The sequence below is a fragment of the Nannobrachium achirus genome (assembly GCF_963921795.1).
Source record: "Nannobrachium achirus genome assembly, chromosome: 13".
Taxonomy (NCBI): Eukaryota; Metazoa; Chordata; class Actinopteri; order Myctophiformes; family Myctophidae; genus Nannobrachium; species Nannobrachium achirus.
In genome coordinates this window covers 16,966,091-16,983,623 of record NC_137833.1, presented here as the reverse complement: position 1 = coordinate 16,983,623, position 17,533 = coordinate 16,966,091, and the positions used below count along the sequence as shown (strand labels likewise).

At 43.2% G+C, this 17,533-nt stretch overlaps 1 protein-coding gene across 1 annotated transcript; it reads left to right on the top strand.

Moving 5' to 3' along the window:
• Positions 1–4,953: 4,953 nt before the first annotated feature.
• LOC308296828 (L-threonine ammonia-lyase) lies at positions 4,954–17,533 on the top strand (the record flags this gene model as incomplete). The annotated part of the gene is made up of 11 exons (XM_080740158.1): positions 4,954–5,069; positions 9,685–10,012; positions 11,451–11,567; positions 12,914–13,155; positions 13,787–13,952; positions 14,838–14,937; positions 15,165–15,240; positions 15,614–15,739; positions 16,056–16,223; positions 17,020–17,077; positions 17,435–17,533. The coding sequence occupies 11 exons, from the start codon at positions 4,954–4,956 to the stop codon at positions 17,531–17,533; spliced, it is 1,596 nt and encodes a 531-aa protein (XP_080596284.1).

Below are 17,533 nucleotides of genomic sequence, written 5' to 3'. Positions count from 1 at the left end.
TACCTCCTCCTTTGCCCGGCGTTTGCTCCCTCACTCCCTTCTCTCTCTCCCTCACTCGGTTGCGCCCAGTTTCCTAATGAAAACATTTTATGTATGCAGAACAAAAGCCCACTATCTGGGAGAGGGGGGGTGGTTGAGGGGTGAAGGGGGCGGGAAGATATTTTCTCTCTCTCTCTCTCTCTCTCTCTCTCTCTCTCTCTCTCTCTCTCTCTCTCTCTCTCTCTCTCTCTTTTACAAGGGAGGGGACTCCTCTGACTACAGCCCAATGACAAGATTTTTCTTTTGGGGGGCCAAACTTTGCGGTTCGTGAAGTTTTGTCTTTTATCTTTTTTACATAGATTTTAAACTTTACCCAACACAAGAATGACATAAACAATGTCTAACACAGGGGTCTTCAACAGGGAGTACGGGTCCCCTAGGTGGTCCTCAGAGTTACTACAGGGGGTCCTCCAAATATTTGTTTGATAGAAACTTTTTTTTTTCTTCCCTTCACTACTTGAGTGAAGGGTCTATATTCTGAAAACTTTAGCCAAAAATAGACGATCTCGTGCGAGGCGTTGTGAGCTCATAGATCGGCTATTTTTGGCAAAGAGCCTTGGTGTAGAGGGGGAAAAGAGCAGACTAAGTACAGAGTGAAAGGTCAAGTTTATTAAGTATTGACGGCTCAAGTGGTTAAATATTTGAAAACACAAATTGACATGAATCCAAAATACATTGATGATTGCGCTGTCAAACGATGAAACTATATGGAATCTATGTAAAGCTTGTGAGGGTCCCTAACTTCATGTCTCTCTCAACTAAGGGGTCCTTGGCCTGGAAACGTTGAAGATCTCTGGTCTAACATGTTTCATCTTAAGTGTAAATTAAGTAGGGGGAAAAAAACATGAGTTCATGAGTGAGAACTCCAAGTTCTTTTGTGGGCAGTTACAGTATGGGTGATGTTTGACAGTAGGACATGATATTGCAATGCATGCCAAAGGTCAATTTGTTTTGGTGTGAATTCTGTCTGAGTGGACAAAATGTATCAAATGTAATCAATTCAGTCTCCAGAAAATGCCCTTAATAAGGGCATTTAATAAACGTATTGGTCATGTATGTTATGGTCATATCAATCAACTCTCTAGCACTCTCTAAGCTTTTGTTTTGCACTTTCTTTCTTTACACACACACACACACACACACACACACACACACACACACACACACACACACACACACACACACACACACACACACACACACACACACACACACACACACACACACACACACACAGTGATCATTGACTGGCCTTAAGCGGCTCTACAGATTAAGAAAAACCAAGTGGAGCAAAAGTGAGCGAGGGGATCATGAGAGGAAGGATGAGAAGAAGAGGGCAACGAGTTTGACCTGTCAAAGACCACCGCTGAGAGGTCATATGGGGGCATGAAAACCTAGGCTGATTTAGTAGTTTTTTGTCAGTTTATGAAACAGGTTCAAACCTACAGCAGAGCAGAAGGCTGCATAACACTGACCTTATAGTACACAGTGATGTAAGTCAGTGGTTCTCAAGCTGTGGGTCGGGACCCCCCCATGACTCAGCAGTATTGCCCTGGATTGCCACTACCATCGCCACCACCGTGCTCTGTTCCTTCAGTTACTGACGTTATAGTTCGGTGGCAGTGGCTCAGGGGTAGAGTGGCGGCTTGGCAACCGGAAGGTTTCCAGTTCAAACCCAGGCTCCCCAGAGTTACTGTCGAAGAGTCCTTGAGCAAGACTCTGAACCCCTAATTGCTCCCGATGAGCAGGTTGGTGCCTTGCATGGTTTCCTACGCCATCGGTGTATGAATGTTTGTGTGAATGTAATGCACAATCATTGTAAAGCCTAACCCTTGGATAAAGGCGTTATATATAAATGCACCATTTAGCATTAAAGTTCAATGGAGTTCCACAGAGACATTCCGCTTGGCCTCTTTGGCGTACAATAGGACCCGAGAGCTGGCCTTGTGATGATACATGAAATAAGAAATGCCCAGGCCCACATCCTGGCTTACTGGAGTCTGGTACGGCAGGACAGGGCAAAGCATTCTCACAGCCATGAGTGTGAGAACGCATAGCCTACAATATAACAACAATAAGCTATTAGAGTTTTTGTGGCATCCATTTTCTGTCCATTGGCACCCCAGGATATAGGCCTAGGCCTACAGAACCTCAACAAAATGATCACCGTTGGTGTTGAAAGATGAATATGCTGCAATTCATTAATTACATAAATCTAACAACTTTTGACATTTCATTTGTATTTTGACAATAGGACCTAAGAAATGCAGGTATGGTCATTGTAATGTGTGCCAAAGGGCAGTTTGTGACAAACGGATTATCTCTCAAACACACATGGCCAGTAGACACAAGCTAATCTCACACAGAGGATCACCTGGTCATCTAGTGTCACGCTGGTATGTTGTGTGACAGACAGCATAAAAAAGAGAGAGATGAGTGCATACAGTTGGTGCATGTGTGTGTGTGCGAGTGTGTGACTGTTCTTACCATGACATTTCCATAAGCATAACATAGACCAGACAAGAAAATATGGGAAAAATGAGGGACGGCGGGAATGTATTTGCTCCTTCTGGAACGATGACTTAAATGACTTGACATTATTGACCTCACACAGGGCATCAGTCCACTACACCAGTAGTTCAACTTCTTATTAAACATTTTTGTGTCAAGGACCCCTACATTGATGTAGCCTATTAGGCTGTGAACCTCCATTTGAAAACATGTTGCAGGGACGCCAAAAGAGATTCCACTTTTGTCAAAATGTTCCCAAAATAGTCGATCTACAAGCTCACGACAAGTTGTGAGTGCCTGGCAAAACATGCTTTAGTTGAGTAGAGTAAGGTTATAGATGCTAGCGAAGACATCTGCACATGCTTTGAGTACTTGGCTGAGTAGTACACCATGTTGGCCAGGTGCCTTGTATGTATACACTTTTGAAGGTTTTACATACATCCGCCCTAGATATTTATAGTGGGCTGGGGCCCTGTGCATGCAGTATTTTTCATCTTCCCTAATTCTAACTCATGATGCAGGTCTGCTCCATGAAGGTGTCTTCGCCATGCTGGCTTGTGGTGGACATTTTTGTCACTATTCAAAATGACAAAAATACTATTACCAGAAACACATAAAGAAATAGCCCTGAATGACCATAACAGGTCTGTAACTCTGAGAGTGTTCAAATAGAACCAAATGCATTTGACCCTTATGGGTCTATTTGGTTCCATTTGTACACTCTCAAAGTTAAGCAAATAAAACATTCATGAACCACTACTAGTTGGACTCCTAATAGTGTCATAGTGTTGTAGTAATTGGTTCTTATGTTCAAAATAATATAATAATGGTGTTTAAAAAAGAAAATCTAACATTTTCTACAGACAAGACCAGTCTTTGCCACAGACACATTTGTCAGTGTATGGACATATTGATGCCCCTGGCTTCATGCCATGTGTCTGCATCACTGACCGTACTCGCTCAGTTCAGAGGAGGTATACGTTGGACTTATCCTGACCGAATAGGATCTAGGATACCTGCTGTGAGCTGGCAGCACCCTATCTGTTGTATCTGCCGACTGGCCGTCTGCCCATCTCTCTACCTCCTGACTCTTACTTTCTTTGTATCTACACAGTGTTGCTAATCCCGTTCAATACAGTTACACTATGGCATAATTTGTACTACGCTGCTTTAACGCGCTGCTTCATGTTCACATCAAGAAGTAGGCAGTTGAACATGGAAAGGCTTGAATGGAGTGGTTTGGGATTAAGCTCAAGGGCCTCTCAACAGTATTTGAGGTACCATACAGGAGAGAGTTTCACTCTTTCCCTCTAATCACCCATGTGGGCGTGAAACAAGGCAATGTTCTGATTCTGACTCATGTCCATCTCTCCGATGTAAAATCACAGTTTAGTGGAAATATTTACAATGCAACCCATAATGACAGAGAAAACTCCCCTTTGGTAAATGGTAAATATTGCATTTATATAGTGCAAGGCACCAACCAGCTCATTGGGAGCAATTAGGGGTTCAGTGTCTTGCTCAAGGACACTTCGACAGCCCAGGATCGAACTGGGAACCGTGATCCAGCTGCTCTACCGGCCACTCTACCCCTGAGCCACTGCCGTCCGTTTCTACTGCCGCCCCTTTCTATTTCGGACCACGTGGACCACCAATTCCTATGATGTTTTTTGCGGGCACTAGCCTGGTATGCCCAGTTTGCCCACACTTTCTATAGCCACCATTACATCACCATTAATTCACATTTTCTGAAGTCAAGGTCACTATAAAGGAACGATCAAGTACAATGGCCATGAGCTAAAAACCTAACTTTCACTTTCGTCTCAATACAACTTAGGTGGTGTATTAGACACAGTCAGACGTCTGCTCAGTCTCATGGCTGCTATAATGGAACATTATCCATATAGAAAATATAGAAAGATGTTGAAAATCCTGCTAGGGTCCCTTCAAGGCTAGGCTACCCACTGGTGCACTAGCTGGCACCCCATTATCCCTCATCTCTGATCCCCAAATCACTGCTGTCTCGGCTCCTTGGGTGAGATCTTTGTCCCCCCAGATAAGCCTTAAGTCTGCGTCTTACTGTAAGTCTCCTTACACTGTCTGATTAGTGCTACGTCACAGAAGGGGTTGGGAGGGGTGTAAATCCCAGTCTGTGGCCCAGGAATAGAGACATGGGAAGACCGGCCGCTGGGCCACCAGCCATGTGTCTGAGGGTAATCCCTCCTTAAATAAGCCCTGGGTGAGCGAAAGGAGGGGAGGGACCCGGGGCAGAGAATGTTAGACCGTGGGAGCGTGACCAGTCAGTGTCGTCTCCCTCGGACACACCGTAGCGGCTGAAGGAATAGAGGGATTCAGAGAAACACTTGGATTATAGCCTATAAGAGAGAAGAGGGACTGTCCAGGATGAACTTTGTTGCTCAATTCATCTATGAAAGCTACCTGAGCGAGCGACCGGAGCGACCGCCGTCCCCCAGCGTGGCAAATAAGGTCTACGAGGAGAATGACCCCTTCTGGCAAAGGTGGGAGGTGATGACCTTGTAGATCCTGGATCCCTTGGGGTCACCCAGACCTGCCCTTCATCCTGGACTTCCCTTTAGACAAAGTAGTATCCCCACCAGTCCCTGATGCGGTCAAATAAACATACAAATCCTCAGTACCCGCATGTTGTTCTTTCTAGTTCTTTCTCCTCATCCATCTCGTAGGCCTCTCCATCCGTCTCCTCTGCCTCATGCACTTGCTACAGGCTAAAATACTTATCCTATAAATGATTAATTAAACTAGAAGCTGTTCGGGCGGCCCAGCGTCTAGTCTGCGACCTGGCCAACTCGGAACAATGTAAATAGGGAATGAATGCCCCGCCCTTTAGGACCCGTTTTGACCATCTGTCTGCCTGTGTCCATTTATGCCCATATATGGAGATATCTGTATCTGTCTGTCTGTCTGTCGGCGTCCATTTTATGTCCATATATGGAGATCACTGCAGTTATAGTTCTGGGTCCATTTTATGCCCAGATATGGAGATATCTGTCTATCTGCGTCCATGTTATGCCCATATATGGAGTATATGTCTGTGCCTCCAACTGTGTTGCAGACACAGTGCCGGTTCCCCCTTTAATGCAAACCTCATTATACCTGTTGTCATAGGACCCGTTTTGAACATCTGTTTGCCTGTGTCCATTTATGCCCATATATGGAGATATCTGTATCTGTCTGTCTGCGTCCATTTTATGCCCATATATGGAGATCTTTGACCATCTGTTTGCCTCTGTCCATTTATGTCCATATATGGAGATATCTGTATCTGTCTGTATATGGGGGCATTCATTGAACGCGCGTGCCCGTGGGACGAACGGTTCTCGAGATACGCGGATTACATACATACATACACACTCACAGAGATTTTTTGTTGACTCATGTGGCGTACGTGATGTCAGAGCCTTTTATGAAGTGATGTCACAATGAGTCAGAGCTTTCGCCGATTTCCTCCGGAACAGCCTGATGTCAACAATCAACCCCGCATAAGGAGATTCCGAACGTTTCGCGCCGGTTCGGGAAAACCGCGCGTCGGGTCGAGACCCGGCACTGCACTCCGTGCCGCGGCGGGGAACGCGCATGCCGAATCTGAAGCCGGTGGGACGAATGGTTCTCGAGATACGCGGATTACAGACACACAGACAGACAGACACGCAGAGACTTCTCGCATTTATAGATAGATAATAATGATTAATTAATTAATCAATTAATTAATGACCCAATTTCTTCCTTTGCCACTTTCTGCTCACCTAAATCACACATGGAAATCAACACCCATGGGGAACAAAAATCGTTTTGACTCGGCTTCTCGACCCCTGAGCTCCACTACTGTGATAGACGGCCGGACCAGACAGACAGACAGACAGACAGACAGACAGACAGACAGACAGTCTGAAACAGAAAGATATGCTGAAGAATAGCTGTATGTTTCCTGGGAGAGCTGACAAATAAATAGAAACCCATCTGTGGGAATCTGTATAACTCCAGTCCATAGTAGGCAAATGCAGATAAACCCTCATTGAAAATATTGTGTATCATTTCATAAAGAATGGCATAACTCCCAGGTGTTTGTGTTTTCAAATACTGTTTTGACAGGATGGATGGCATACAATGCCATAATTAAAGGTGTGTGTGTGTGTGCGTGTGTGTGTGTGTGTGTGTGTGCGTGCGTGCGTGCGTGCGTGCGTGCGTGCGTGCGTTTGTGTGTCAGTGTCTGCCAGTGAGTGACTCAATACTGGGGTATAAACCAACAACAAATGATCATTCCACAGGACTGATCATCACGACTGAAAGGTTGCAGTGTTGTTAATGACAGACAGCCCATGGTGATATAAATAGACTGGGACTAAACACAGGGCCAATAGGGAACATTGACCAAACTGGATGAGATTCTAATTATTGCTTGGTCAAGGGACTCCACCTGGTGGCATGTGGAAGCCAACTGAGGATGCTGCTAGCTTGCACCTAGACCAGTGATTTTCAACCCTTTTCGTATCAGGGTCCATTATTTATTGGGCATTTTGTGCCACGGACCACCATAGTTGGATAAGATTTTGTTGATGCTGTATTGATGTTGATGCCATAGGCAAGATGACAGGCAAGCGTTGATCATAATGACAATTCTTCAATTGTGTAGACTTAAGTAATGTTGAAACCAATTTTGCTTCATTTTACACCCTCAAGAGGTCTCTCCAAGAGGTAAAGATCTAATAAGGGTCCATTTGGTTACCAACTCTCCATCGTTTAGCTGGGGACCACCTGGAACCCCCCTCAAGGACCACTGGTTAAAAACCACTGACCTAGTCAATGTGACAACATTTTATTTAAATGACATCAATGGAATCTAATTATGCATACATTTATAATTAAACACAAATGAGTAAATGACAGCCATACAAATACAGTCAAATTGTATTTTACAACTATAGGGCTTGCTATTGGACAATGTAATGAGTACCAAAAGGTTTTTAGACAATCACATATTTAATCGTCATTGTAGTATACTGTATTTGATATGACTTACAACAATCTTCTGGTGCAATACAATACCACCCATTTTGAGCTTCAAGGAGACAAAACTAAGTTTGTGAAAATGCCAATGATTAGCATACAGTTGGCATTGGTAGATGAACCACACAACCTTACTCAAAGCAAACAATTTGAATCTCATTCAGTGGATAAAAGATAGGCTTAATGTCTAATCCCATTGCTTGTTTATACTGTAGCAACGGATGGAGACATAGATAAGTAGTTACAATCAAGTCTGCCCTTTACCCAAAGGACAATGTCAGATGAATGATGAAAAAGTTAGTTAGCTTCCACTTTACAACTTAGATTGATGCTGGTAGTGCTGCTAGATAATATTCATGATCAATCTGCAGAGCTGTTATCAATCATGTTGTCTTAGGCCCTAAAGTTTCACTTTAATTGCAAGTGTGTCCTCAAAAGAGGTGTTGAAGCGTTCAATAAATCACATCGACTCATCTATGTGATCAGTCAATCCAGGAGGAAGTTAGATCGACATGAAAGGTCCATTGTGTGTGTGTGTGTGTGTGTGTGTGTGCGTGCGTGCGTGCGTGCGTGCGTGCGTGCGTGTGTGTATATGCGTGTGTATATGCGCACAGTGCCGCTCACACTCGCATGCAAGTACGTGCGTGCGTGCGTGCGTACGTGCGTGCATGCGTGCAAGAAGAAAAACCTGCAGCTTCTATAGTATACTCAGTGGAATCCTTTGTTTAAGGGTCTGTGCTGCTGTGTATATTCTGAATTGGTTGAGTTTTGTGTAGCCAGAAGAACTGAGATCTGCACCTAGTCTTGGGACTTCTAAATTCAACAAATATATTGGTTAGTGCCGGGAGAAAACCACAGTTAACAAAACCTAGGCCCTAGGATTGGTTTGAAAACCAATCCTGATACCTGAGTGCCTGTGTTTAATAGGTCATGGTGTCCTAGAGCAGGGGTTTTCAAAGTGGGTGACGGGGCACCCTGGGGTGCCGCGACGGCAGTCCAGGGGTGCCACGACGCGGCGAGATCATTTGATAATACGATATGCAATAAATATAAGGTGCTGGGAGTGAAAATTATAATATAGGGGTACCTCGAATTAAAACAATATTCATGGGGTGCCCTGAGACAAAAAAGTTTGAGAACCACTGTCCTAGAGTATCAGCATAGTGAATGATCTGTGTGAATTATCCGGTCCTGCAGTTCAAAGGTCAATGTTATTGCCTCCCCAAGGTCATGCAATATGGGTTTATCTGCTGTGTATTTTGGTTCTCAGTTACATGCAATACAGAAGCTAATTTGTGCAAAACACTTTAATATGCTGCAAAATCCTGAGTGGTAACTTAAAGGGACATTTCCCTTTCAAAAAACTTTTGGCAATTTTATCGTCTAATCAGGCTTTTATGAACACCCTGGCCTGAACAGTTTTTAATTTGCTTAATTCAATATTTAGATATTTGATGTAAATGTTACCAGGCCCTCCAGGCCCAGGGCCTCTCCCCACACACACCCATTGTAACTTCAAACTTCATTTTAACCATGATAGAATCATTAAAAACACCCATTATTTTTCTGGTGACTCATACTACCCTCCTAATACGTGAGCAGGCCGTGCTTTTTCAATAACATCTTTCATTTATTTTTAATAATTATTTTTTGTATTTCATTTTTTCCATTTTCCCAAATAATTATTAAAAAATAAATGAAAAAAGTTATGGATAAAACACGGCCTGCTCACGTATTAGGAGGGTAAAATGAGTCACCAGAAAAAATAATGGGTGTTTTTAATGAATCTATCATGGTTAAAATGGAGTTTGAAGTTACAATGGGTGTGTATGTGGAGAGAAACCCTTCCACTGTTTCCCTGTGAATCAAATTAACAGTCTGGAGTTTTACAGTGTTCATGACATCCTTTAAAACACTGTCTATAGTCTCCCAGTGGATTTAAGTTACCCTTTTTCTTTTAAAGCTGCCATGGTTTGTTTTAATTTTGGACCGTCAAGAGTAGAGGTCAGGTCACTCCTTTCACATAATGATTTTGCAGCCAATTAACTCTTTGTAATTTTACTCTCTTTTTCTCTCTCTCTTATTCCAAAGAGAGGAGCTCCGCCTGGGCCCCTGTCACAATGGAGGCCCCGTCTGCAATGGCACTGTTGGCCGCAGACCAACCCTCATCGAACCGGAACGCCTGAAGGACTTTGTCGAGGAGGAAGTCATCAATGGAGATAAGGTTAAGGTCTGGCAGACCGAGACTGTCGAGGCGGCCCCTCCTGAGTGCAAGCTCATGGATCCCCCCAAGACCAGGAGAGTCAGTGCGTTCAAGGCCTCCACTGACAAGCCTCCACCTGAGTACCACCTCCGATTTGAGGATATTAGTGCTGCTGCCTTCAAAATCCATCCAGGGATTCAGAGAACCCCCTGCACGGTATGCATCACTTTACATGATGAGTCGCCTTGAAAATGCATAATCTCTCCGCCAGGCAGGGTTCCTTTCCGGGCAGGGGTGTCGCACCAAATTCTGGGCCCAGGGTACAAGGAGTCACTGCGGGCCCCCCATGAATGTTCTTCATAGGGGGAAGGGGTGTGACCCATTTAGACTGGGAACGCATTATTAAGCATTATTTTGTGCTTTAACTATTGAAAAATAGCAGATATACAAGCTCACTCACAGCGCGCTGCGAGCTGCTATTTTTGAAAAATCGAATATTCTTCAAAGGTTTTTTGAAAAACCTATGTCAGTGGTGCTCAAACTTTTTCATGTGAAGGACCCCCAAAATGATATGTATTTGGCCACGGACCCCCATCTCAAAATATTTAGTTCCAGGAACGCCGCAGAAGCAGAATTTGAGTTACAAATGTTCACTTAAAAAATACATATATTCAAAGATTTGCACACATTTTCACGACTTATAAAATATAAAAAATAGCAGATCTACTCGCTGTGAGCTTGTATATTTGCTATTTTTCAATAGCTAAAGTATAAAATAAGTAAGGCCCTTCCACCTTGGGCCCTAGTAAGTCAGTCCAACCCCCCTGTGACGCCCCTGGCTGTGTAAGTCATGTGTAAGTCATGGTGTGCTGCCGTCAGGACACGAGGAAGCTGCAAGGACACAAGGAAGCTGCAGGGAGTTGGGGGTGGGGGATAGAGTTTGTATGACAGATGGAGATGGTGCAACGTTTGTGGCACCATCTGATGTGCTTTTGGAGTTGCGCTCTATAGAGGCCCCTCAACATACAATATGTATTGTGTTTTATATGCTGTGTTCAGGGCGTCCTTGAAAAAGGGAGCTTGCTGCTCTCAATGTGCTTCCCTGAATAAATAAAGGGAAAAGAAAGAAAGAAATACAGAAAGTACATGCTATTCAAATTTGGGGATGATTGGGACGCTTAGCGTTCCATTTTTGTCAGAAAGTTCAGGAGACTCACGTCTAGGCCGCCTTCATATCTAGATTTTCAGTAGAAATGGCTTATTTTCGCTTTGTGGAACGTAATTACAGGTAAATGATATGGAGTATGAAAACCTTGTTTGACATCATTGTCACTAACTTGGTGTAAAGAAATCTTGTTCTGCAACAAATAGTGATAAGAAAATAAGAAAACCCTAAATAGCAGAAATGGGCTACAGTTGATGATGATCCAAGGTATCCAGTGATTTAGGCTATTTTTTATTTTTTACAAATATTTAATTGTATGTTATAAATGTTCTATCACCTTAGTGAAGTGTAAACTTCTGCCAAATAAACTGTTTTGGACATAATGAATTTAAGTTTACCCTCTGATTGGAATACGTTCCCGATAATGTGTCTAGAACTGATCTCCAAATGCTTTAGATTGACAGCGCACTGCATGCTTTGTGTCTCCAGTATTCCAGACTGTCCAAACAATATGGCATGGAGATCTACCTGAAGAAGGAACACCTCCAGTACACTGGCTCAGTGAAGGAGAGGGGAGTGCTGTACCTGCTGACCTCACTCACACAGGTAAATATGCCTGAAGTAGGAGAGAGTGAAAGAGACTGAGAGAGAGGAAGTTAAAAGAGACTGGATGATACTGTAGCTACAGTACATGTTTCTCCTTCTGGACATGATGTAATTTATACATCATAAAGACATAAAGATCTGACGAAACACACACAACGCAGCATTTTCCACTTGAAAATACATTATTTACAAACACGGTCGTACAGTGTAATATTCATTGGGCTTTAGCATGGCTACACATACTGTGGCTTCACTCCTACAAGGACCGAAGAGACAGCCAATCTTGTTACCGGAATTAAAAACAGCAATACATCTGAATAAATATTTGCCGTATTGCCTCTAATCTGTCATAGTGTTTGTTTTCAGATTTCAGTATTTGTATTCTGGGGCAGGCAGTTCAAAGCATAGGAGATTTTCACCTTCTAATCTACTTGGAAATGCTACAACCCACATGCAGCGGTACATTAAACATGTTCTCTGTTGCAACAACAATTAAAGATATGCCCTGAAATCTATCCTGATTTGATTGTAGAAATGAGGTTCCCTTTATAATGATGTTTTCTATAAAGCAGCCCCTCAGGTCGTTTCATGCAAAATAATTCAGTTGATACTAAAATGTTTGTTATTGTTCAAATGTAATTTCTGCCAGCGTTGTGTGAGCCTGTTTTATATGCAAGGCTGCACTAGGAGTTACCAAACCCCAGGATAAAATGGGATTAAGCACCAGCTTCACTGCGTGTAATTGAAGAATCAAAAACGGCTAGTTCCATTCCTTGATTCTGATTGTCTGGTTTCCCTTTAATTGCTGTGGTATGTGAGACTATAACCCACACCTTTAATCCGTTTATATCAAACCCAGGTGCGTTATTTCTTTCCACGGTGTTGTGAAGCTAGACTAGAGAACTTGATTGCAAGTAACAGGTGTGTTGTTTCTGCAGCCTGGCCAGGTTGTAGCTGGGACTTTCTTGCAGAGCAGACCTTATAGTGAATTATTAGTGACATTGAACAGTTTTAATTGGTACATGTCTATGATTTGTCATGTTGCCATATTGTAACCGTTTAAGAGAAGCAATAAGCCACGCGAGGCTTGTGGTTACCTGTATTTTACACCGGCTGAGAGGGTTGGAGACACTCGGCTGCGCCTTGTGTCTCCCTACGGCTCTCAGCCGGTGTAAAATACCAGGTAACCACTCGCCTCTTGTGGCTTATTGCTACATTCTACGAAGGGGTTCCTCTTGGTCCCCCTCCTGGTTCCAGGGCCTGTCCTGCTGAGTGGCACCACCTGATGTTGACTGTGTTTGTGTTTCTCCACTTAAACCTCATCTCCACCCCTGTCGTCTCTTCAGGAGCAGCAGAAGAAGGGAGTGGTTGTGGCCACCGACTGTAACTTCTCAATGGCCGTGGCCTATCACGCTATAGAGCTGAGGGTCCCCGTCTTTGTCATCATGCCGTCCTGCTGCTCCTCACCTCGCCTCAAGATCTACAGGGACTACGGTGCCTTGGTCATCTCCTACGGCGGTGCTGCCCGAGACTCGCAGAATCACGCACGTCACCTGGCAAATGAGAATGGCTACCTTTACCTGCAAGAGTGAGTCTAGCAGTAGCTGATTGTGTAGTGTAGAGACAGAGCTGATTGGAGAGAGTTCTACCCTACAGTGTATAACAGGGGTCTCCAACGTTTTCAGGCCAAGGACCCCTTAATTGAGAGAGAGATGAAGCAGGGACCCCCACAACCTTTTTTCATAGATAGTGTCATCGTTTGACAGCACAATCGTCATTGTGTATTGGTTAATGTCAATTTGTGTTTTCGGATATTTAACCACTTGAACCGTCAATACTTATAAACCTGACCTTTCACTCTGTACTTAGTCTGCTCTTTTCCCCCTCTACACCAAAGCTCTTTGCTGAAAATAGCTGATCTACAAGCTCACAACGCCTCGCAGCGCGAGGTGTTGTGAGCTTGTAGATCTGCTATTTTTTGGCTAAAGTTCTCCCAATATGGACACTAGGGTTCAAGTGGTTAATATAAAAAATGAGGAAAAAAAGTTTCTATCACACAAAGCTTTGGAGGACCCCATGTAGTAACTCTGAGGACCGCCTAGGGGTCCCAGACCCCCTGTTGAAGACCCCTGGTGTATAACAAGTACATGGTATGCACTTGTTAACTGCGGCTGCTATGATCCATAATCAGTTTTAATGTTTTGTTGTCTTGCTTCCAGAGACGACAGTGCTGTGTACCTAGCAGGGCTGGGCACCGTTGGCATGGAGATCTATGAGCAAGTGCCCAAACTAGATGCAGTGGTGGTGCCTGCAGGAGGGCAGTTTGGCCTCCTGGCTGGCACAGCTGCAGCCATCAAACACCTCAACTCTCGCATTATGGTCATAGTAAGTTCTGAATAATGTAGTCATGGACTAGCTTATAGCTGCAGCTAGACTTCATCCCCACACATGTTAAAACAAGGAGGGGATCTATACTGCAGTTACTAGTTAGCTGCATTAGTATATAGGCTGGCCCCAGGCTAGTCATGGACAGGTAGCTGCAAATATAACTATAACTATATACACTGTGTAAAAACACTTATTGTAATAAATAAAATACATTTTTATCAATCTGTAGGCTTGATTATATTATTAATACAATATATTGAGAAATATAGATCCTGTTGTCAGGTAGGACCTTTTGTAGTACTGCTTAAAGGTCTTATGACATCAAATTCTATTCTTTTTGATTTTGATTTTTTTTTCATGTCTCCTGACCTCAATAAAAAAAATAAAAAAAAGAACTTTCAACATTCAGTGTTTTTTCTGTCATCTGTAGTTTTTTTTTATTACTAGGCTCAGAAAAGTGAGTTAATTTGCCCCTGGACGTACGCATCATCATCCAGGGGAGGGTGTGGTTGTAGGGGAGGGTGAACTCAACCAAAGTGGTGAATGGTAAATGGTGCATTGGACCGATGCAAACACAATGTAAAGTAACAGCAAGGTGATACACCCTCCCCTACAACCACACCCTCCTCTGGATGATGATGCGTACGTCCAGAGACAAATGAACTCACCTTTCTGAGCCTAATTATTCAAAAGACTACAGATTACAGAAAAAACACTTAATGTTGAAAGGTCAGGGTTTTTTTGTGTTATTGAGGTCATGAAACATGAAAAGCCTAAGCATAAAAAAGTAAAATGTATGTAATAAGACCTTTCTAGAGAGCCATGGTGTAACTACTGTAGCAATTGTTTGTAATTATTATTTTAATTTTTTACTTTACACAGGGAGTTGAACCAGATGGATTCCCTCTTCTGCTACAGTCCCTAAAAACTGACTACCCAATCAAAGACTTACACAGCACCCATAACAAGAAACTATATGGAGGTAATTATATTTCAAAGTTAATTTGACTATCTGTATAGTCTGGATAGTCCTTTTTATTGGTGGGAAGTGTTATTTGTACAGACAAAGGAAAATCTTAACTAAAAAGTAACCACCACCAGAAATGAATTCCTAATCTGCGATAGTATTCAATTCTACTTCAAGAAAAGAGTATGCAGAGAATTTGTCTGAACCATATTCTTAATACATCTCTTTTCTGTTTCTATCAGAGCTTGTGGAACATTCTCTGGGTAATTACACCTTTCAGCTGGCAAAGAAACTAGTAGACAAGGTCGTCTCTGTCAGGTACTGGGTTTTGTATTGCAGAATATTTCGCACATCTAAAGAGTTACTTTCCCATATACGCCTATAACTTAATTACTCTGTAAATCAAGATCATAAGATTATTCAGAACATTAAGAGAGATGATAGGCCCTGCTATCTTTCTTAATGTTTTGAATTATCTTATGATCTTGATTTACAGAGCAATAAAGTTATATATTGACAAATAAAATGTATGTTTCCGAGAGAAATAGCATTTGGGAATGAAACTATCTCCTTCCCAGTTACAAATCCCTATAGTTCTGAGAAGCACTCTGCATGATTACAAATTCTTCAGTTGACATGGCGTAACTTTAACTTCAGAACATTCCTTCATGTTATTCTCTCTCGCTCTCAGTGAGGAGGACTCCCTGATAGCCATGCTGCGCTTCCAGGAGTTTGAGCGCTCCACTGTGGATACAGACGGAGCAATGGGGCTGGCAGCCATCTTGTCCGGTCAACTCCCCGAGCTGAAGGGCAAAAAGTGGGTCAGACTTGTTCTATTACAAGCAGTTCTGGTAGCCTTTATTTAGCTTCTAAGGTCACCCCTCAAGGCTGCACAATGCCACAGCAATGATTATGTGAGATAAATAGAGGCGAAGAAAGACAAGAATTGATATGTTGTTATTGTGAAGGGAAAACACAATCAATCTCTGTGTGTTGTGTACATTACATGCCTTCAGGCTTAAAGCAGAGCTGTTTCTGTTTCAGTTGAATTTTTATTGTGACAATCTTGTCGCCTATACAGATGAAGAAAAGCTTCCATCTCACCTTATGTTTCTCTCTCTTTTCTGTAACAGAGTAGCAGTAGTGGTGAGTAGTGCGAACATGGAACCGGAGCTGTTAAGACAGTGCGTAGAGAGGGCCTTGGTTCTGGATAACCGGGTCAGTAAGTTCTCTGTGCAGCTGGGAGACAGTCCCGGGGACATGGCCAGGCTGCTGGACTTCCTGTCCAGAGAGGACATCAGGTGAGTTTCACTCCGAGGCAGAGGACATACTGTAGCTGTGTGTTAACAAGGCTTAATTTGACCTGATACCAAACTAAGATCTCCTCAAGATACCTTGTTTGTCAGTAGGTAGGCTAACAAAAACATGTATTTGATAAACCCATGGAGGGCAACATGTGAGTTCCACATCATATAGCCTTGTAGAAGAAATATACAGTATATGAAATGTGATGAGTGGTCAAGCACACTCAGGCAGAATGGGGTCTGACTGCCCATATGGTCATACTGTCAAAATGTATAATTGACCTCTATCCTCTTGACGCAACTCACGCAAGCTCTATTTCTGGAAGGAGGAACGAGTTGTACTTGTCTGACTGTCCGTCCAGCCTTCTCGCCATCCGTGTGTCAGGTTGGGAGCAGCAGCATTGCCGCTGACAGGAATCGTGTCAGCAGCAATGCTCACTTGACCACATTCTCTCGAGACAGTCTGTAGCTAGTAGCCACTGAAAGGAAGGGGAAGAGGACAGAGGGAGGGACAGACTGAATGGGCGTTCCCCTTTCTTTAACGATGGCTTGCCAGATTGACCTGACCATGACTTAGTCAGCTATTGCGTTTAATCATACGGGAGTGATTATAAGAGCATCACCGTATTACTCTGTTCCCTACTTCCATTCTTCATCCGGCCCAGCCTAGCCCTTTCTGACTGTGAGAGACTTGTCTCTGCTTCACACATGTCACTTCTAATTCTCTGCTCTCTGTATATCTCACCCCCTCCCCTCTCTCTCTTCCTGTCTGTCTTTCACACTCTCCTCTCAGATTGTTGGATGTTTGCCACCGGAGGCACAGTGATATGTCAGAGCTCTTTAAGACCCAGGTAGGCTGATACAGACCTGTAATGTTCTGCACACCCTTCATACTGGAACTCATCTCTAATCCACTCAGCCTCTTTTGCACCAGAATTTCTATGGAAACCTTGGCTCCAGTAAAAAACAATGTTGGCAGAAATGCATAACTCCTGTAGAAAAAATAATTAGTGCAGATTAGCTGAGATTACATAAAGTCCCCTCCAGACAAGTTGAAAGTAAAAATTACTATAATTAATGTATGCTAGCATTATATAATATATAAAGCATATTCCACCCTACAGCGACAACATATCAATGTACATGCGCGCAATCGTGCATTTTCTGCCCAAAGTGTTAATTGGATCTATGTGTGTGTGTGTTAACAGGTGGAGTGTGTGGTAGAAACCAGAGATAAGGCACAGAGCCTGCAGCTCCGCAAGTCACTGCAGGAGCGCTATCCTTCTATTCACTGGCTGGGCCGGTGA